Source organism: Bufo bufo, chromosome 3 (assembly GCF_905171765.1).
Source record: "Bufo bufo chromosome 3, aBufBuf1.1, whole genome shotgun sequence".
Lineage (NCBI taxonomy): Eukaryota > Metazoa > Chordata > Amphibia > Anura > Bufonidae > Bufo > Bufo bufo.
In genome coordinates, this window is record NC_053391.1 from 370358432 (window position 1) to 370381964 (window position 23533).

The window sequence follows — 23533 nt, forward strand, 5'->3', positions numbered from 1 at the left end:
CAAAAGGCAGAATCGTAACACTCACCCAACAGCTGGAGACGAAATTGTACGGGAACAAACAGCTTATCTGTTGGGGTGGATACCGGTGCCAGATGTTGTTCCGACCTAATGCGAGCCGAGATATCCTGGGTAAGAGCTGCTAAGAAGATTTTTGCTGGTAGGATGGATTCAGGTGGTACCTCAGTAGGTTGAAAAGCCTGGAAGCTCCGAGATAATGCATCCGCCTTCACATTTTTACTTCCCGGCCTGAACGTGATGGAAAAATCAAAACGAGTAAAAAACAGAGCCCATCTGGCTTGACGGGGATTCAACCTCTTAGCAGACTCGAGGAACATAAGGTTTTTATGGTCAGTGACAACAGTTACACAATGCCTTGCCCCCTCCAGAAAATGCCTCCACTCCTCAAATGCCCATTTAATGGCCAGCAGCTCCCTATTCCCTATGTCGTAGTTTCTCTCCGTGGGAGAGAATTTCCTGGAGAAGAAGGCACATGGTCTCAGATTAGTGAGGCTAGCAGGACCTTGTGAAAGGACTGCTCCTGCGCCGTCCTCGGACACATCCACCTCCACAATAAAAGGTTTCTCCTGATCAGGCTGGATCAGAATGGGAGCGCTACTGAATGCCTTTTTTAATTTTTCAAATGAAGAAATGGCCTCAGTAGACCAATTCTCCAAATCCGCCCCTTTCTTAGTAAGGTCGGTCAACGGTTTAGCAATTACGGAAAAATTCATAATAAATTTACGATAGTAATTGGCGAAACCTAAGAACCGTTGTAAGGCCTTTAAGGATGAAGGTCTTACCCATTCCTTAATTGCTAGTACCTTACCAGGATCCATCTTGAAGGCGTGAGGAGTCAGAACATGCCCTAGAAACAGAATCTCCTGCACACCAAAGACACATTTCTCTTGTTTAGCGGATAGCTGATTCTCCCTCAACACCTCTAATACTTGTCTAACATGAGACACATGGGATTCGAAGTCAGTAGAGAATATCAAAATGTCGTCAAGATAGACAATAACAAATTTACCTAAGAACTCCCTAAGAATGTCATTCATGAAGTTTTGGAACACAGCTGGGGCATTGCTGAGTCCAAAAGGCATCACCTGATATTCAAAGTGTCCTACCGGAGTATTGAACGCCGTCTTCCATTCGTCTCCCTCCTTGATTCGGATTAGATTGTATGCCCCTTTCAGGTCAATTTTGGAAAACCAGGTTGCCCCCAGGACCTGGTTAAATAAATCCGGAATCAATGGGAGGGAGTATCTATTCTGGACAGTGATTTTATTTAATCTCCGGTAATCGATTCATGGCCTGAGACCACCATCTTTTTTCTTAACGAAGAAAAACCCCGCCCCCATAGGAGAGACAGAAGGTCTAATATGCCCTTTACCAAGGCTCTCCTTAATATAATCTTCCATGGCCTTGCGTTCGGGCATAGAAAGATTATAAATTCGTCCTTTAGGAAACTTGGCCCCCTCTACTAGCTCTATGGTACAATCATAAGGTCTATGGGGGGGTAGAACCTCCGGGGTTGGTGATGAGAATACATCAGAATATTCTCTAACAACAGAGGGTAAAGTATCAGACTTTACTGAGACCCCAGCCTGTACCACGGACAGGCACGAGTCACACTTAGGCCCCATCTCACCAACTCCCCATTGGACCAATCTATAGTGGGGTTATGTAGTCGGAGCCAAGGCAACCCTAGTACCACCTCAGCAGGTAGGTTCTCCAGGATTAGAAGCGAACATCTCTCTGAGTGGCAGACACCCTCGGTTAGAGAAATCTCCGAGGTACATAAGCTCACCGTACCACCAATAAGAGGAGTAGCATCAATAGCCATGACATGGATAGGAGTTGGTAAGGCAAACATAGGAATACCCAATCTTACAGCATACTCAGAGTCAATAAAGCTAGCCACTGAGCCAGAATCAATAAAGGCCTTACCCGGCCATTTATCTACTCCCAGAGAAATTGTAATGGGTACCGAAAGCTTACATTTAGAAAATTCAGGGTGTACCTGGTCTTTAGGTTGCCTTGCCTTAGGAGACTTGACAGAGAGGACCTTCTTAGGACACTGGTTGATCCAATGGTCAGAATCTCTACAGTAAAAGCATTCTCCACGTCTGCGGCGAAGATTCCCTCGGGTCATGCCAACCTGCATGGGTTCCTCGGTGGAGACCTCAGCATTGTCTCTGGGATAGGCCTCTGGCTGGACCACCATCTGGGAAGAGAACTGTTGTTCCTGTCGTCTCTCTCTAACCCGTCGGTCAAGTCGGACAACAAGGGTCATCATCTCCTCTAAGGTCTCTGGAAGTTGATAACTGACCAGAAGATCCTTTAATTTATCAGACAGACCTGACCTGAACTGACTCTTCAGGGCTGGTTCGTTCCATCCTGAGGGGACACACCACCTTCTGAATTGGGTGCAATAATCCTCCGCTGGTAAATTGCCCTGAACCAGTGCCTTTAGAGCCGTCTCGGCTACTAGAGCCCTGTCTGGTTCATCATAGAGGGTACCTAGGGCCTGAAAGAACCCCTCCACAGAATATAAACAACTGGCGCCAGCAGGTAAAGAGAACGCCCAGTCCTGGGGATCACCCTGTAATCGGGAAATGATAATGCCCACGCGTTGACTCTCGGGCCTAGAGGACACGGGGCGCAAACGGAAGTAAAGTTTGCAACTCTCCTTAAAAGAGAGAAACTTCTTCCGGTCTCCAGAAAAGGTTTCTGGGAACTTAATCTGGGGCTCAAAATGCGGACTGGAGGCCTGAGGAGTGGAAGAGCCTTGCCCTAACTCAAAAGAGCTGAGTTTTTCCCCTAACTCCTGCACCATCTGCGTCAGATTAGAGACATAGTCAGTCAGGGTCACCAGAGGATTCATAATACAGTGGTTATTGGGCCTGTTAATCTGTAACTGTCGCGTACACACACACACAGGGGGGAGGGAAGTGACCACTGCGCTCCACCCTTACCCCTGGCCCTGCCTACTTGCCTCGCGAGTCCTAATGACAGGGGACAACTGGACGGCAATCCCTAACTTGGAATAAGTGCAGGGATGACAGACAGACAGACAACAGGACGTGAACGGACCGAGTCAATACCAGGAAAGCTACAAAGTACAAAGGATTAAGCAAAGAATGGTCAGGAGAAGCCGGGGTCAAATACCAGGAGAGCAGAGAAGTACAAGAGGAGTCCTAAGAGAGTAGTCAGGTGGGAGCCGAGGTCACAATACCAGGACGGATGCGCAGTACAGGAGGATCAGGCAAAAGGATGGTCAAGGAACAGGATCAGGTAGGTATTCAGCAGTCCAACAAATAGCCAGGAACCTAGAAATTAACAGGCAACCTGTAGCCAGCAGGCTGCCTGTATTTATAGTGGGGAGTGAGGGTCATGTGACGTGGCCAGCGTCACATGACCGACAGACCAACCAGTCGAGCACCGAGTGATCAGCTCGGCGCTCAAGGCAGACTTAGGAGCAGGGAGCCACCCAGCTAGTAAAGCCGCCCTGGGAATGAGGTCAAACACAGATCCTCATTCCCAAAGCTAAGCAACAGGTCTGCGGGCGATGGGGGACCGAGTGCACCTTCGGAACCCCGTGACACTTAGACTTTCTATTGAGCCCATCTCCTGCAGCGAGGAAAGAGAGTGTGCTATGTGACCACTTTTCTCTGCTCTTCCTAGAAATTGGTGGGAACTTAAAGTGGCCCTGGAAAAAAAAATGAAAAGTGGCCCCATTTTGTAGGCAGGTCCAAATTAACAGAAAGCGAGGAAACACAAGTAGGGGGGGGGGGGGGGGGGGGGGGGGTCAACAACACCCTAGTGCAAAATACCATCCCAGCAGAACCAAATAACACAGTGTAGCACAATATACTGCCCCAAAAGCTACCATCTTCTGTTCTCCTTCTCCAGTTGTCTATGGAGCAGGGGAGTTGAATTCATTAGGATATGTGCTGTCCCTGACTGGGTACACGACTACCTGATTCTCACAGTGTTAATTACTGTTGAGAGCTCATTATGTACCCGGTTAGCAGCAGAAAGAAGGACTTGGGTGGCCCCTTGGGGCATCGGCTCACCGGGAAACTTCCCTGTAAGGTCTATGGCCAATCCGCCCCTTGTAGGAGTCTCCACACTCAGACCACCACTGATCAAAACCTTCTATATGTCACTATGACATATCAAAAGTTGTTTCAAAGTGCAGGTACACTTTAAATTCAGCCCAGATAGAGTTCAGATACCCTCTGAATTCCATTAAGGACTCGGGTGTCCCCTCCCCCCAGCTGTATGCAAAAAAATGTTATTAAGAAATCTCCGCCAGGTTTTTACATGTTGCATATACAATGGATGTTTGTGAACATAATTTTCTTCAAAAGAGGCCATAACTTCATCTGCATACAGGGGGGACATTCAAGCCCATTGTGGTACCTCTACTTCTGAAGATAGTACGTGTCTTGGAACAGGAAATAATTGTCATATGGTACGACCCTGAGTAGATCAAGCAGAAATCAGTAAAATGGCTCCTGTCCAGAAGCCATTCAGTAACTACAATCCCTTTGTCATGATGTACTCTATAGATGCGTACAAACTCACCACATCTATAGTCACCAGCTATCAGGGCAGTGTTATCCATCTCACTTACTGAATTTAAGAAATCTGTAATGTCCAACAAAAAAGAACAAGTCCCTTTAACCAGGCTTGTAAGTACTCTATCTAACATCATCTGTCCCCTTGAAATCACGTCTGCGGCATTATCATCTGGTGTAAAGCATTAAAGGGGACACATTTACAGCATGGGCCTCCCCTGCTGCTAGGTATATATATATATATATATATATATATATAGGGCTAGCATCTTTTGTGAGCTCATTAACCACCACACCATCAGATTGTGATGTCACCTCCTATTCTAGAACTTTAAAGGTGACACGTCAGGCACTGTCACTCATTCTTTATGACATCATCATCCCGACCAACCTTGTGACAGCATTCCACGTATTGGTGCATGCTAGCACATTTTCCTGAGACCCCCTTAATGACGTCATCAGTTCTAATGTTGCCCCTATGATATACTGTACATCCAGCAAATTAAATAACATTCACATTCCTAACTGTTGTGTGTTATCAAAGAATTAAAAATATTTTCTGAGCTTCCATAGCAGACATGGTAGACCCCACAAAGTGTAAATTGTCAGGTTAAAAAAAATACATGTAACTACAACGTGCTTACATATTTTACATGTTTTTGTACATGGTTATCTCAGATCATCATTTAGAGGTAGTAGACTCGAAACTACAATGCTACGGCTCCCGTGTTCTATTCAGATCATTGAAAAAATATTCAGTGTAGCACGGGTTATTGTAGTAAAGGTAAAATGCAATGTATATATATATATATATATAATGAAAAAATGATGAATACAAAAAATATAGTGAAGTTTGTATGTTCTAGCTGGCATTTTTAGACTGGGTTGTGTGCTCCCACTTCCTCCCAAAGATACGTCAATAAATGTGGTCTATTAAAAAAAATTAAAAGCCACTAAATTCATATCTTAAAGACATCTCACCCTATATACTTGTTTTATTTGCTGTTAGATATCACAGTATATTCTGTTATCGGTAAGAGCATAAAAGCACATTTAGCTTTATCAATGCAAACACTAAAAGTTCATTCATACACAGCAGACTTTTTGCAGAATTAAATGTGAATGAAAATCTGTCCCATACACCTGAATGTTGTTTTGGCATAAAATGTAACATTTGCAATATAGAACACAAATTGCTTGTGAATTGCACAAGAGGTTGTGTCATCCCATTTATCGGTCACATGGCTTGGGCTCAGCTCAGCCCCATTCAAGGGAATGGGGCTGAGCTACAATACCAAGCATTGCTCCTATCCAATAGGCCGCGCTTTGAGCGCCACAGCCTCTTCAAACAGCTGATCAGGTGATACGTTTTTTTGTAAATTGATGGCCTATACTTAGAATGGGTCACTATTATTAGGTCGGTAAGGGTCCAACTCAGCACCCTGGCCAGTCACCCGTTTGAAGGGGGTGTGGGGCTCCTGTGTCCCTTTCATTGTTTACAATGGTCCGTCATGGGCAATGTAGTAGCTTTATAACATCTTTACAGTATGGGTTGAATACATTGCCTGACTTCCTCTAGAGCAGGGATGGCCAACCTGCGGCTCTGTAAAACTACAACTCCCATCATGCCCGGCTGTTGGCTGATAGCTGAAGGCAGTCTGGGTATGCTGGGAGTTGTAGTTTTGCAACAGCTGGAGAGCCTCAGATTGGCCATCCCTGCTCTACAGACTCACCCTTAGGCCTCATGCACACGACCGTTGTTGTGTTCCGTTCCGCAAAATGGGGTTCCGTTGTTCCGTGATCCGTTTCCGTTTTTGTTTCCGTGTGTCTTCCTTTATTTTTGGAGGATCACCAGACATGAAGGAAAGTAAAAAAAAGTCTAAGTCAAGTTTGCCATGCAAATGATAGGAAAAAAACGGACGCGGAAGCGCGGACACGGATGACAATCTTGTGTTCCTCCGTGTTTTTTCACGGTCCCATTGACTTGAATGGGTCCGCAAACCGTTTTCCGTGAAAAAAATAGGGCAGGTTATATTTTTTTGACTGACTGGAACCACGGATCACGGACGCGGATGACAAACGGTGCATTAGCCGAGTTTTCAACAGGACCCATTGAAAGTCAATGGTTCCACAGAAAATCACGAAAAACTGAACAACGGACGCGGAATAAAACAGCGGTCGTGTGCATGAGGCCTTAGGGTCCATTCACACGTCAGTATTTTTGCACTTCCAGAATTGCGGTCCGTTTTTCTACACGGTACCAGAATCGTATATTGAGTAACAATCCCCCTATTTCTCTCACGTCAGTCCTGATATTTCTGATGCCTTCTTATTCTTTTTCCGTTTGCCAAAAGTGGGTGTTTGTGCATTACTCCCATGCCTGCAGATAGTGAGATCAAACTGGGCTGCAGAATTTTCGGAGCCCTCTAAGATCACCCTGATTCTAATTAAATGGAGGATGATAGAGCGAAATGAGCTGCTGTTCAGTCAGTTGGTTTTATTGGCTACAACGTCCATTTTTTATGCTGAGCTGTCTACCTATATGCTCTGACTGTCTTGGCCCCCTCTCCAAGGACTCTGTATACATGCAGAGATGAGTCCAGTGGTCGGGATAGTGAGATGGTTTCCAGCATGTGCTCAGGAGAAGCTCCCAGTGATCCATGATCTATATATCATCTCTACATGATAAATGCCAAATCTATCAGTGCACACAGGGGACACCCCATACAAAGCCACATGACCTAATTGTTCATACGGACAGATGGTTGTCCTGATAGGACATCACCTTTAATACCAATAAAAGGGTCATCTTATGATTAATGCAAAAAATGAAAATCAAAGCTTATATAGTACATGACAATCTCTTTCCAACAAAGCTAGAACCAAGCCTTGTCCTGTCTGCTACAGCTAGTGGCAGCTGAGGGATGGAACTGAGCATGAGGTAGAGGCGAAGTGGACAGAGACATTAGAAAAAGAGCAAACAGCAGGGGGCACTATTCAGGTAGATTTCATTCAATAAGGGGTTTTCCGAGATTTTGATACTGATGACCTATCCTCGGGATAGGTCATCAGTATATGATCATGGGGGTCCGACACCCGGGACCCCTTCTTATCAGCTGTTTGAGAAGGCATCTGCGCTCTTGTGAGCCCTGCAGCCTTCTCGCAGCTTACTATGGTTGTGCTGCAGTTTTGAAAGGAACGTGATGTATAGCCATGGAGTAGTGAAAGGACTGTGTGACTGTAATCGAATAGTCACACACTTGTGTCTATGATCAGGCAAAGCACTCTATTCACTAAGGTGTGATGTACCCATTGGCTCCTGGGAGAGAACTTGTCTGGTATATGGCATGTGATAGAGCGCACAGTGTTATTATTATTATTATTATTATTATTATTATTATTTTTTCCATGCAAACGTCATCATATTTCAATGCATTGATCAGCATGGCACTGAAATGCAGTAAAGTGGTATTCATGATCCTCGGCATATGGATCCCAATACGCTTGAGTGCATAAAGCCCAAGAAGCATTGCTTTCTATATTGCATGTGCATGTATGAACGGCATAGCATTAGTTCAGCCTGATAGCACCTAGCTGTAGGAAGTGGAGCGCAGCTGAGTCATTCATTGACTCATTTCTTTTTTGATTATCTCAGTCGGTGAGCCATCAGCATAATGCATGAATCAGATTTCTGACAAAATCAATTTCATTCTACCTGGTCAAAAGATATTAGACACGTATGTACGGAACAAATTCAAGCCTGTTGGTCTATGTGAAAATTCTGCATCCTTGAACATGAATAAACAGGCAGGAAAGAATGAGGCTACTTTCACACTGGCGTTTTGGCTTTCCGTTTGTGAGATCCGTTCAGGGATCTCACAAGCGGTCCAAAACGGATCAGTTTTGCCCTAATGCATTCTGAATGGAAAAGGATCCCCTCAGAATGCATCAGTTTGCCTCCGTTCCGTCTCCATTCCACTTTGGAGGCAGACACCAAAACGCTTGGTGTTCGTCTGACGAAACTGAGCCAAACGGATCCGTCTTGACACACAATGTAACTCAATGGGGACGGATCTGTTTTCACTGACACAATATGGCACAATAGAAAACGGATCCGTCCCCCATTGACTTGCAATGGTGTTCAAGACTGATCCGTCTTGGCTATGTTAAAGATAATACAAACGGACCCGTTCTGAACGGATGCATGCGGTTGTATTATCTGAACGGATGCGTTTGTGCAGATCCATGACGGATCCGCACCAAACGCGAGTGTGAAAGTAGCCTTAGTGGATCAGCTGTTCTAAAACTACAACTCCCTGAATGCTCCATTCACCTCTATGGGAGTTAAAAGAACAGCCGAACAAGTGTGTATGATGGGAGTTGTAGGTTCACAACAGCTAGAGGGCCAAAGGTTGCTGACCCCTGAAATAGAGGGTAATATGACAAAGGGACACGGGAGGAATAAAGGGTCCTCAACGTTTAGTAGGTATCAATTTCCCCTGTGATCATCTTAGTTCAAGTTGTAGATTTCTGGCCTTGAAATTCCTTGATTTTGGGTTTGATAATAAAGCAGCATAGTAGCATGCACGTTTCTATATTTTCCCTGTAATTTCTCCCATAATCACAGGACAGGATGCCCTTAGCAAAGATGGTGCCACTACTGTGCTACATGTGCAGGTCTACACAGTTGCCTAGAATATCTGCCCTCATCTGCTTTGTTGAGATGGCAAGGTGCTGAATCCTTGGAAGTGATCCTTGGACTGGTTTAAGATCTGCCCCTGATACACAGTGTGCACACCTGGATACAGTGGTTAGGATTCACTCTATTTATCAAGTACTCAGAGAGCTGTAAAACCCTAACATGGAGATGTGTCACCCTGGACTTTCTGGGGGCTCCTGCCTGGTGTTAGGTGTGGTGCCCTTGATGTTGGGTAGATTGGGTGCACGGCTTTAAGGAGGCCAGTGTAAGATAACAAGTCAAACAGGCTTTACTTAGGCCTCTTTCACACTTGCGTTGTTGGGATCCGGCATGCACTTCCGTTGCCGGAGGTGCCCGCCGGATCCGTAAAAACGCAAGTGTACTGAAAGCATTTGAAGACGGAACCGTCTTCCAAATGCTTTCAGTGTTACTATGGCAGCCAGGACGCTATTAAAGTCCTGGTTGCCATAGTAGGAGCGGGGAGCGGGGGAGCGGTATACTTACAGTCCGTGCGGCTCCCCGGGCGCTCCAGAATGACGTCAGAGCGCCCCATGCGCATGGATGACGTGATCCATGCGATCACGTGATCCATGCGCTTGGGGCGCCCTGACGTCACTCTGGAGCGCCCGGGGAGCCGCACGGACGGTAAGTATGCTGCTCCCCCGCTCCCCGCTACACTTTACCATGGCTGTCAGGACTTTAGCGTCCCGGCAGCCATGGAAACCATTCAGAAAAAGCTAAATGTCGGCTCCGGCAATGCGCCGAAACGACGTTTAGCTTAAGGCCGGATCCGGATCAATGCCTTCCAATGGGCATTAATTCCGGATCCAGCCTTGCGTCAAGTGTTCCGGATTTTTGGCCGGAGCAAAAAGCGCAGCATGCTGCGGTATTTTCTCCGGCCAAAAAACGTTCCGTTCCGGAACTCAAGACATCCTGATGCATCCTGAACGGATTTCACTCCATTCAGAATGCATTAGGATAATCCTAATCAGGATTCTTCCGGCATAGAGCCCCGACGACGGAACTCTATGCCGGAAGACAATAACGCAGGTGTAAAAGAGCCCTAAGGTAATCTTGGCAAATCACACTTGTGAGGATAAGTTTAGTCTTTCCAGGATACACAAATAGGGGGTCATTTATTAAGACCTGCGTTTTAGCTGGTGGTGGCTGGCCAAAGTTATGTAGAGGCAGCGGCGTATCCACCGCCGGTATAAATGTAAGCCAGCTCCCTTCCTGGCTTAAATTTAGACAATTTTCTACGCCACATCCACTTTTTTAGACCTGGCGTGAGCGGGGAAAAGTCGCAGAGGGTGTTGCAAATAACTTTTGTGCTGCAATCTGCGCCTGAAATACGCCACATATAGGTACATTTCTGATAGTAAATGACCTCCATAATCTTTCCAAGACTGTATATGGGAAAGTGGGCTTTATATTAGCTATCTCTGACTCTCTCTCTATTAAATCCAGAGTATTTCCCAAATTGACAAAATTCGCAAAATGTCTCTCACAATATGTACTGCAGTTCCCAAGCTGCGGGGTGCAGATCTTAGAATGGATGGCCAATCCGGCTCAAAGTTTTCTAGGCATGCTCTGTGACTTGTGCAGAGGGCAGGAGGGAGCAGATAAGTGATATCACCTATTTTGCATGGTGGATTCTGTGGTAGCTATTTACATACTCGTAGATAATATCTCTGTATAAATCTTTTTATTGAACAATAAAGCATAAACACTTTGATTGCACATGCACATTACAATGCACAAATCATACATCATATTGACAGAATTTAAAAACTGACATATGCAAATAAGCACAATAATATACAATAACATAAAATATAAGAATAGTTACATAAATAAGGATAAATAAATGGTTAAATAATCAGATAAATGAGTAAACATAAACAATAATAAATAATAAGAGTAATAGTGACAAAGGTCACAAGGGTGATTTCACATTAAAGCTGGGTTGGGTAGTTACACCCATTCTAAACAGTCCATGGTACACCAAAATCCCTCCAATCAAGGAATGGCCATGTGTGAACCAAATGCTTTGAAGGGGTTCTCCAAGAGTATAAAATGTCCCTCTATTTGCCGGGCACCCCACATAGAATATACTTAACCCGGTCCCCGCTCCCGGCACCACTCCTGGTCCTCGCACCGCCGCTGCTGCTTCTCCCTGCACATCAATGAAGACATCCAGTGTTGGGGGGGAGCAGCCAATGGCAGGCGTGGACGGGGACGAGCCTCCCTAGAAACGACGGTGACACTAGGGAGGCCCGTCCCCGCCTGCCACTGGCTTCTCCCCCCCGACACCGGATGTTTTCATCGTTGTGCAGGGAGAAGCAGCAGCGGCGGTGTGGGGACCAGGAGTGGCGCCGGGAGCGGGGACTAGGGTAAGTATATTCCATGTGGGGTGCCCGGCACATGAGGGGACATTTTATACTCTTGGAGAACCCCTTTAAGACTGCACGAGGACCCCTCCCATAGACCTCTGAAGACGGGGACCGGGCCACATCAGCACCTGGATTCTTTTTATGTAGACTGGTTGCTAGACCTGAATATTTTCCAAGGTTGCCACAATTTAGAATATAAAGGGTGTGTTCTTTGTTCCAAGCTGGCCAACTCCGCAAGCCTACATATCATATCTACTTTCTCAATCCACATCTGTACTGTGGGGGGATCCTTGTTTAGCCACCTCAAGGGTATAAGCATTCTAGCCGCCTGTAGTAGATGTGTAGGAAGATTTTTTTATAAGGGATCCATGAAGTATTGGGGAGCCATAATAGTACTGATTCTAGACAAAATGTTGTGTTGGTTTTGCAAATGGTTTAATCTGGCTTCCAAAGTCTTTCCAATACTCACGGATAACTGAACACAACTAGAATATGTGGCTCATAGTCCCTTTCTCCAGTCCACATCTCCAGCATAGACTAGAATCACTCAAGCCTCTGCGGTATAGCTGGCTCAGGGTTTTATACCATTGGGCGAGAGTCTTATAAGAGTGTTCTTGTATTCTAGCACATCTTGAGAATTCATGAGACTTAAGGCGTATAGTTGCTATATACTTTTCAGAAAAAGATCTATCAAGTTGTCTTTCCCATGTCCTGACGTAGGCCAATGCCTCCCGTCTTTTAGTTGTCAGCAAGGCGTTGTATAGCAAGGAGACCAGCTTCTGAGGGGGTGATTGAAACTGGAGCAGTTTCTCCAACCATGTGCAGAAGGGCAAGGATGGGTATTTAGAGATAAAGATGAAGACATATCTAATGACCCCAGAAAATTACCCGGGGAGCAAATCCCGGCGCAAAATCTCACAACCCCATCCCCACTCTTCAATATCGGCAAAATAGACTTCAATGATTGGTCACTCAGCTTATTCCATATCTCAGAAAAGTTTCCTGATTCGGGCCAGAGCAGAAATGGGATCATGGGGGCTGGTAACATAGGTGATAGCTTGGAGATTAAGGACAAGTCGGAGTTGAGGGTCTGAATACACATAGCAGTTCCCCTGGTAAGGCAGTCCGAGATGCCCCCTACCGGTGTCAATCCCCACAAGCTGGCGATCTGTGTTTTTTGTAATGAGCATAGTTCTATGTCTTGCCCAGGGTGTGATATTTTGAGCTGCATAGTTGCAACCAGCTTCTAAGTTGGACAGCTCTATGATATGTGAGGATGTCCGGAAGACCATAGCCTCCCATTTCCCTCCTCAGTTTTAATCTGTCATAGGAAATGTGAGGCTTCTTTCCCTGCCATAAAAAAGCGGAAAATAAGTACTTCACCTATAGAAAGAATGTCTTAGGGAGGCCTATGGGAACCATCTGTAACAGGTATAAAAACTTGGGCATAATAAACGTTTTCAGCAGGTTTTTCCTCCCCACCCAGGAGACATAGGGAACATACATAGGTAATATCTGACATTCTAATCCTGCCTGTAAAGATAAGGAGATAACTGCAGTAAAGTGATCCGTATAGACTAAGAAGTGGTGCCTATTATTAGGCTTAATGGTCAGTGCGAAAACTTCAGGATTTAGTTTTTTTTGTTTACCAACAATAGGTAATTTCCTGATAGCACATTCCCTTTGATTGTTTTGGGCAAAAGGGACATATTGTCCGCCGTTTTGATATGTGATTCATGAAACACATGATGATCTTGCTCATCCTGACTTCCAATATATTGTACACAGATTAGCGCGACCATCTGGCGCTGGAAACAGGCACCAGCACTACAAAGCACTATCTAAGGGGCTCTTCACATTAAAGTGTGTTTTCCGTCTTCGTCCAATCTGCATTTTCTGCAGAACACACGTGGACCCATTCATTTCAATTGAACTGCAAACATTGCGGGCAGCACACTGTGTGCTGTTTGTATCCGTGTGTCCGTTCCGCAGCCCTGTAAAAAAGATAGAACATGTCCTATTCTTGTCTGTTTTGTGGACAAAAATAGTAATTGTTACAATGGGGCCTGCAAAAAGTGTGAGATGCACATAGACTGCACTTGTATTTTGCTGATCCGTGATTTGTGGATCCCAAAATAGATATAATCGGGTGAATGTTAATGTGCAGTTGCTGGGGCTGGTTCCTGCAGCACGGCTGTCATTCACTTGAATGGGAAAATCAGCTGATCCAGGAGTTGGACCCAGCCAATCTGATATTAATGACCTATCCCATACAGAGGTGGTGGTAGCATCATGTAAATGCAGCTCTCACCTCCTCTAACGAGCAGACAAATATTGGGGACAAACGGTTTGTTTCTGATAGCTTTCTGGGCCTGTGTAAAGGAGCCTTTAGTCTTACTTCAAACATAAATTTGATTTGGCCTTTTTTGGAATAAAAAAATGCACTGCAAATAAATATTAACGGCAAAACTGTTACAGTTAAAGGGTCACTGTGCTTTCATGAAACCTTTGACAGAGACATATCAAGCGCTTTGATTGGTGCTGGGTCTGAGTACTGAGACCCCCACTGATGGCTCGCATGCCACACATTCTCTCCTCACCCTGGGACTCTGGGAAACCGGAATCTTATATCTGATATGCCTTGGTTTAATCGACTCTTGTGAGTGGAATAAATTCATTTTTTAGACTGAAAGTGCCTACGGTGCTTCACTATTTTGCTCCCTGATTCCTGACCTTAAAGGTTGATTAGGGATGTGGAACAAACGTGGAGGGGCACCGCACCAGGAAATAGTATCAGTGTTTGGCGGCATAAGGGTACTTTCACACTAGCGGCAGGACGGATCCGACAGGCTGTTCACCCTGTCGGATCCGTCCTGCCGCTATTTTTTGGTATCGCCGGACTGCTGCTCCGTCCCCATTGACTATAATGGGGACGGGGGCAAAGCTCCGGCGCAGCACGGCAGTGTGCGGTGAGAGGCCGCCGGACTAAAAAGTCGGATATGCAGTACTTTTAGTACGGCGGCCTCTTGCGGTGCACTACAGTGCTGCGCCGGAGCTCCGCCCCGTCCCCATTATAGTCAATGGGGATGGAGCGGCAGTCCGGCGGCACGGCGAAATAGCGGCAGGACGGATCCGACAGGGTGAACAGCCTGTCGGATCCGTCCTGCCGCTAGTGTGAAAGTAGCCTTAGGAAGCAGAATTGGACTTATCTGGCATCCGACGTATCCTCCATGTCTGCGGATTCCAGGAGAGCAGTGCAGTCCCTAACTTTGTTTTATAGCCCTATGATGGGGTCACAATACTTTTTTTCTCTGCTGCCTTTTTTAGATGCTTTCATTGCATTTTTTTGCTGTGAAAATGTTGAATCCAAATGTTACATGTTGGGCAATAGTAAAATATAAAACACCCTACACGCATTGATTTTTTTTTTTTTGTGTGACTTTTCATGTCAGTTTCTAGGTGTCTTTTTTACCTCTTGGCATTTTTTTTTCTTTTCAAAATGCTGGGTGTGTTCTTTTTTTCAGGTGGTTTCCTTTAGACACCTCGCATCACAAAAACATTCTGTGACAATGCCACGGTCCCCACCTCCAGAAAAAATACACCGAATTATGGAGGTCTTTAAAAGATGAAAAGAATAACATGTAGTGTGCACCATTAAACCAAGTTTTCATTACCAGTACCACTCCCAAAATGCTTGCTTGAGTAGGTCCTATATTTCAGAGGTTGCAGTATGGCCATCTGTACATGCCGGGATATTTTTTATATTGTGTTCATCTGGAATGACGTAAATAATAACTGACAAGCAAGTAACGGGTCAACTACCTTCATCCAAAGACTGACATGAACTATTTCTTCATACAAATTATAGTAGTCGTGATTTCATGATTACAAAATATGCATCCAACTTATTTTTTTGGATGCAAACCTTCCACAAGATTGGATCACATTAAGGCCTCCTGCACACACCCATATTTTTGGTCCGTGTCCGATCCGCCTTTCTTGTGGATTGCACACAGACCCATTCATTTCTATGGGTCTGCCAAAAAAACTAAAACATGTCTGTACTGTCTGCATCTGTGCGGCTGGGCCATTTTGCAGACAAGAATTGTTTTTTTTTATAGTGGTTCCTACGAAAATTGTGCGATGCACATGTACTGCATCCGTATTTTGCAGATCCGCGATTTGCTTACTGCAGAATGGATATGGTCGTGTGCAGAAGGTCTAAAGATTCATTTCAAAATCTAGCCAATTTTTCTGAATGCATTAATAACACATGATAAAGCCCAGGTAGGTTTGCCCGGTATATTAAAGAAGTTATCAGGCCAAGAGAAAAAGGATCAGAATGGCTTAAACAAATGAAAACCCACCCTACTGATCCCCCGCTGCTCCTGTTCCGACACTTCTCTGGCGCCCCACCTGTCTCTGCTTCTTGGTCCCTCTTAATGCACAGGAAGAGACGGCTCACTGGCCACAGTCAGGGATTGATTGAACAGTCCATCCTTTGTGTCGAGAGGTACCAAGGAGTAGAGACCAAGCAGGGACAGAGAAGCAATAAGGGATCGGTCTGGGGGTATCACTGCTTTTGTTTTGCTTTATGCCTTTATGCTATAGAAAAAAAAAATCCTGGCTGAACAACCCCTTTATTGCTTTCTTTGGTGTGAAATTTTGTAGAAAGTAGTCTACTATACACATTCAGAGCAGAAAAGAAGAAGAGGCCTACTATCATCTGTGACATTTTAATGACTGCACAGCCAGTCATTGGAGTTGGAGTTGACGTGACGCACTTTGAAGTAAGGTGGGACACTAGACCACTTCCCCATTCCTGTGCTTTATTACAGTTGAATGCTAGATGAAGTGGCAGGATTTAGAAAACAACGGACTAGTACTGTACGTCCTTACCCATGGAAAATTCCATAAATATACAAATAAAATTGGTGAAAAGTTTCAGAAAATTACATAGCAAAAAAAAACAACAAAAAAACCCCCAACAATTCCGTCATTTCAATTATAAACATGATGCATCTTCTTCAGATTTGTTAAAGGCAGAAATATGAGATCAATACACTGCAGTTAAACACGATTACCTGGCCGGGATGTCACCTACCTACAGAATACAGTTGATAATAATATTTGCTATATTTTATGAATATTGTCTCTATCGTTATTGTGCTGGCTGGATTGTTAGGACAGTATTTGTACATTGGTCACCAGCATATTGGTATTATGTACGCACTGTGCACTTATACAATGGAAACTAGATAGTGTGCTCGGAAAACGTGTTGTTTTACCAAAAATGATCGTTGAGTTGAATTAATAGCTCCTTGTGTTGTGTGTTTAATGTCTTACATAAAAGACAGCAAAGAACAACATGGGTCCCCATAAAGGTGCTGGATTTTGCCCCATAAAAGGGCCTGGTGTTTTTTTTTTTTCATGTTCCTTCACCTTGGGCCAAATCTTCACCCCCTTGTTTGATAAGCAATGCAGATCCAATGGAGAGGGTCCTGCTCGGGTTCTCAGCACCCAAAAGGAAAAAGTGTGTAACACAACAGGGCTGCGTCCCTTTTCTCCAAGGGCCCCATAGCAGACACATGGTTGCCTCTATGGTGTGCATACCCTTGTATAAGGTCTATATAGAATGTAAAACTGGGATCATATCTCATATGGAATAAAATTCCCAATTCTGATATACGTATAGGGCTTGGTCTGACAAAGCAATCTTGACTAGTAACAGGAGTGGGGGGTGCACTGAAGTGGGGGGGGGGGGGGGCATTCAAAAGTTTGCTGTGGGGCCCAGTCATTTCTAGTTATGCTGCTGATCTTACTCCTCTATGACTCCTTCAAAGGCATGTGCAATGACATGATATTGATGACCTGTCCTTAGGATAGGTCATCAATATGAGATCGGTTGGGGTCCCGACACCCCTGCCGAGCAGCTGTTTGAAAGGGGTTGTGGCAGTTGAATAAGACGAGTAGTAGTAATAACACTGCACCGCTGCTACAAGTGAAGACGGCGTGCAGATAAATATTGAGGACACCGTGCTCACACGGGCGCTGCAGCCACTTCAGGCAGCTGATCAGCGGGGTTCTGACCAGTGATGGCCAGTTGGCCGTGTTCGCCAGCGAACACATGCGGGCTGCCATCTTAACTCACAAGTCCGGCAATGCACAGGTAAGTCCTTACCTGTGCCTGTGCCGCGAGCTGGTCTGAAACAAATGCGGTCGCCGGGAGCAGGCAGTTCTGAGAACAGTCCGATGAAGGCCCCCGGCGGCTGTTCTCGGAACTGCCTGCTCCCGGTGACCGCATTTGTGTGCATCGCCGGACTTGTGAGTTAAGATGGCAGCCGCATGTGCTCGTGGGCGAACACGGTGAACTGGCCATCACTGGTTCTGACTCCCATCTGATATTGATGACCCATCCTGAAGATACAGGTCCTCAATATTATGTCACTGCACAACTCTTTAAACTATCGACTGATATTATACATCTGGTTACTGCTGTAAAATACAACGCCCAACCGAACGTGACAAGACCTTGTCTGAATGCCACCTTCTACTTATCGTCTATTTGCACTAGGATGTGCTATGTAGAAGATGTAGTATGGTGGTGTAGCATGATCTCCTTCTGTCTCTTTATGTGGCAGTTTGACCCCCCCCCCCCCCCCCCCAACATGAGCTTTAGTAGATTAATCTCATTCAAAGACTATAATGTGACTGAAGATTAATCACTGATCCCAAGAGAGGTTAAATCATTCTGTGCACCTAATCCTAATTCATTGCAGCATATTTTGGGACAATATATATTCTGACTATCATAATAAAATCCCAATCTCACAAGATCTAGGGAGCAGTTAGTAGTTTGCCTCCTATTGGCCCCATTATGTAGATGTCCGCAGTAGGGAGGGTCCGGAGTGGATACAGTCTATGTACAGCGCTGCAGAACGTTACATATAATACATAATTCAGTGTTTCAGTATTTTGGAGTGACTGAAATAACTGACCCTAATACTTGCACACTTTGGCTCTTCAGATCATAATCGGGGATTAGGGTTTAGTATGACTCCTATTATTTGCATAGAATAGGTATGCCGGTTTTGTATCTGTAATCCTGGTGCTTGTGTCGTTTTGGACGATTTGGGATGATCAGGATGATCACTAGGGATGACTGTCTGCTGTAAGATTGTACCACAGAGGATAAATGTGAGGGGTTAGTGAAAATATGGATTTTTTTTTTAGCATTTTATCAGTATCTCCTTATAAGAGCCTGTAAGTAAACTAACAGTTTAAAAAGGTTAGGGGTAAGCGTTTGATCGGCAGGGGTCCGACTGCCGCCCCCCCCCCATCCCGAGAATGGGGGCCTGTGCTCCCCGTTTGACTGTAGCGGCAGATATGCATGCATGTCCACCACTCTATTGAACTCTATGAGACTGCCAGAGACAGCCAAGTACAAGCAGCCCCATAAAGCTGAATAGGGCGGCAGATATGCATGCATGTCCTCCCCTCCATTCAACTCTGTGAGACAGCCAAGTACAAGCAGCCCCATAAAGCTAAAAAGAGCGGCAGATATGCATGCATGTCCACCACTCTATTGAACTCTGTGAGACTGCCAGAGACAGCAAAGTACAAGCAGCCCCATAAAGCTGAATGGAGCGGCAGATATGCATGCGTGTCCACCACTCCATTCCACTCTGTGAGACTGCCAGAGACAGCCAAGTACAAGCAGCCCCATAAAACTGAATAGAGCGGCAGATATGCATGCGTGTCCACCACTCCATTCCACTCTGTGAGACTGCCAGAGACAGCCAAGTACAAGCAGCCCCATAAAACTGAATAGAGCGGCAGATATGCATGTGTGTCCACCACTCCATTCAACTCTGTGAGACTGCCAGAGACAGCCAAGTACAAGCAGCCCCATAAATCTGAATGGAGGGGCAGATATGCATTCGACTATATGGGACTGCCAGAGACAGCCAAGTACAACCAGACCCATAAAGCTGAATAGAGCGGCAGATATGCATGCGTTTCCACCATTCCATTCAACTCTATGAGACTGCCAGAGACAGCCGAGTACAACCAGACCCATAAAGCTGAATGGAGGGGCAGATATGCATTCGACTATATGGGACTGCCAGAGACAGCCAAGTACAACCAGCCCCATAAAGCTGAATAGAGCAGCATTGGACAAGCGTGACAGCCGTTTCAATCAAACAGGCCCCACGGTCGGAGCCCCTCCAGTCAGACATAATCCCCTATCCTGTAGATAGATAACTCTTTAATATTATTGTCTCTTTGACTTCTGATGACCATATGAATAGTGTTTCTCTCGGATGAGCAGACTTGCATCGATCAAAAGCTGATGTTTTGAAATTAGTTGTTCAGCAGAATTTTTATATAGGGCCATTAGTGGGTTAAAAGTAACATGGAAGCCCTAATCACCCTCACCGATCCCCCTCCGCTGTTGTTCTAATGCTGTTTTGCTCCCCACTTCCTGGTCCTGTCTCAACACACAGGAAATGGCTGGAGCGGCCTACTCAGTCAGTCACTAGCCGAGACGGTTTCCCGCGATGGGCGGTGAATGGCTGAGTAGGCATCTCCCGCCTGGAGACAGGAAGTAGACAGCAATGGGGAGCAGAACAGCAATGGCGGGGGATCAGTGAGGATGACTGGTTTATTTTCTATTTCTGACCCACTGTAATCCATAAGTTAAAAGTATAATACCACTGGACAATCCCTTTAACTATTGTATTTTCTGGTGTATTGTAAAAAGATTGTCTTAGGGGGACAACCCCTGTCCATATGCCCTATTAGGGTGAACTCAAATGCGGACGATTTGTTGCAGAAAATCCAGGGATTGTAAATCACTCCCATTCTTCTGAATGAGTTTGTTTTGAAGCAGGTTAATTTCTGCAAGCTATAGTGAAATAATAGTGACAGTCACCAATTACTGCACTGAATATACCCTGAGGAGAACCCCCTCTATGTGCCAAAATGGGGAGCCACTCTGGAGGCACCTTGTGTCCACCAGAGGAAAAGATTCTGAGGGTGCACGCTCTATGTATTCAGGACATGTGGACGTTCACCTGTTATATTTGGACATTTGGGACTTATTATATGCTGTCTGGTGGTTATTAGTTCCAAGACAGCTCCAGATTATCCTTCCGAAGCTGCTGCCTCCACTTCTGACTCTACCCAGACGTCAGCCACGCATGTATCTAAATCAGTATCTGAACTGCACAGGCAGCAGCAGCAGCAGAGCCTCTGCGCTTGCGCGGAAACTCAGCAATGGCGCAGGTGCCAAATTGACAGGTAAGATGTCTGGCTTTGTGAATCAATGGGGAGGGGAGGGGGGGGGGGGGGTCTCTTGAGCACTGGGAGCAGCCCCTCGCTGCTCCAGAAGCCTAATTTTGAACAAATTTGATTTGTTAGAATTGATTCGCTCATCTCTAGCAGCAACCAATAGGTAAAGGGAATAAAGATTGTTTTTAACCCCACTCTGACCTAATAATCAAATTACTTGTATTATATTTATGGCCACCTTTAGCTATGATTACATGTATGGTGTAATCCATAAGGAAAAAATGGCGGCATATTCCAACACATGGCACATCACAGAGATATTCCCTGCTAGAACCATTGCTCCAAGGGGATAATGTGGTGCCACATTTTGGAGGCACTATATGACAACACATAGAGGGGGAGATTTATCAAACTGGTGTAAAGTAGAACTGGCTTAGATGCCCTTAGCAACCAATCAGATTCCACCTTTCATTTTTCACAGCTCCTTTGGAAAATAAAAGTTGGAATCTGATTGGTTGCTATGGGCAACTAAGCCTACTTTCACACTTGCGTTTGGTGTGGATCCGAACAAACGGAAAGCCAAAACGCCAGTGTGAAAGTAGCCTAGGCCAGTTCTACTTTACACCAGTTTGATAAATCTCCCCCAAAGTGTCTATATAAGGTCTGTAAGGTGGACCTTAAAAATGTGCAACCAAAAAGGTAAATGTGAACTTGGGGTTTATATTAGAGGAGGGATCAGCAACCTTCAGCACTCCAGCTTTTCTGAAACTACAACTCCCAGAATGCTTCATTCACTTCCATGGGAGTTACAGGAACAGCTGAGCCAGTGTGCATGCTGGGAGTTGTAGTATCGCAGCAGCTGGTTTGCGGAAGGTTGCTGACCCCTGTATAAGGCTACTTGTACTTTCACACTAGCGTTTTTCTTTTCCGGCATAGAGTTCCGTCCTAGGGGCTCAATACCAGAAAAGAACTGATCAGTTTTATCCCCATGCATTCTGAATGGAGAGTAATCCGTTCAGGATGCATCAGGATGTCTTCAGTTCAGTCTTTTTGACTGTTCAGGACGGAGATAATACCGCAGCATGCTACGGTTTTATCTCCGGCCAAAAAAACTGAAGACTTGCCTGAATGCCGGATCCGTCCTTCGCATGCTCAGATGGAAAAAAAGGTGAAAAAAATAAATGCTGGATCTGTTTTTCCGGATGACACCGGAAAGACGGATCCGGCATTTCAATGCATTTTTCTGCCTGATCAGGCATTTTTCAGACTGATCAGGATCCTGATCAGTCTTACTAATGCCATCAGTTGGCATACGTTTTGCTGGATCCGGCAGGCAGTTCCGGCGACGGAACTGCTTGCCGGATCACTCTGCCGTAAGCGTGAAAGTAGCCTTACTGATCAGGATCCTGATCAGTCTGAAAAATGCCTGATCAGTCACAAAAATGTATTGAAATGCCGGATCCGTCTTTCCGGTGTCATCCGTAAAAACGGATCCGGCATTTATTTTTTTCACCTTTTTCTCCGTCTGCGCATGGAAGGACAGATCCGGCATTCCGGTATTTTTAATGGCGAATCCGGCACTAATACATTCCTATGGAAAATCCGGCATTCAGGCAAGTCTTCAGTTTTTTTTGGCCGGAGATAAAACCGTAGCATGCTGCGGTATTATCTTTGTCCTGATCAGTCAAAAAGACTGAACTGAAGACATCCTGAACGGAATGCTCTCCATCTAGAATGCATGGGGATAAAACTGATCAGTTCTTTTCCGGTATAGAGCCCCTAGGACAGAACTCAGTGCTGGAAAAGAAAAACGCTAGTGTGAAAGAGCTTAAATATTTTCCTGCTGACGAAAGCGTAATCCTGCACTACCGCCGGCTGCCGCTAGATGCCCTCTTTCTCCCAGCACTGTTTAGCCGTAGTTCCATGAATGGCCGCTGTACGTCCGCCCAGCTCTCAGGTGTAGCACCCAATCGCTCGGCCTCTTCTCTCCATACTGTCTGGGAGGAGACAGGAGCCGGAAGTCGGATCCACAGGCACCGGACTGACCGGCGGGCACCGGGAATACTGCGGGAGAATAGTTCGCCATGTCCGGGTATATCCCGGGACAACTCCCGGTGGATCGTAACCAGGAGCATGAGTTTGTTCGGGCATATGAAGGAGTGCTGGAGAGATATAAAGGTACCGGCGACGAGGGCTTCCCATGCCCACGATCGGGGTGTGACGGGTTGTTGTGTGCGCTGCCAGGGCTGAGTTTCGGCTACATTGTTGTGTCCAGGCTGGTACATGTGGCACAGCACTGGGTATACACATGGGGGCTGCTGCCCTGTAATGCAGGCTTGAGAAGACGCGGCTTGGCCTCCCAGATGCTGGGTGTGGAGGTGACAGTTCTGTGTGACATCCCGGCTGTGACACAGGAGACGGCATAATATGGAGGAGGACACTGAAGACTCGCCAGGCTAGGGTGCTGAGTGGCCTGGCAGCTCCAGTGTCCTGTTATGTGACAGCTCAGTGTCCTAGATGTAGCAGAGCTGGTGAATCCTACAGTTTCAGATCAAGACAGCTGC

At 45.7% G+C, this 23533-nt stretch overlaps 1 protein-coding gene across 20 annotated transcripts in view; it reads left to right on the forward strand.

Moving 5' to 3' along the window:
* Nucleotides 1–23533, forward strand: part of MACF1 (microtubule actin crosslinking factor 1) — a 284153-nt gene that overhangs the window by 17711 nt on the left and 242909 nt on the right. The window contains exon 1 of one of the 20 annotated variants that reach the window (XM_040424611.1): nucleotides 22976–23147. The exons of 18 other annotated variants lie outside the window; for them this stretch is intronic. In XM_040424611.1, the coding sequence (XP_040280545.1) occupies nucleotides 23054–23147 (94 nt within the window). In that variant the 5' untranslated portion in view covers nucleotides 22976–23053. Of the gene's footprint in view, nucleotides 1–22975; nucleotides 23148–23533 lie in introns of those variants that run through there. One more of the 20 variants, XM_040424621.1, reaches the window with a different exon arrangement.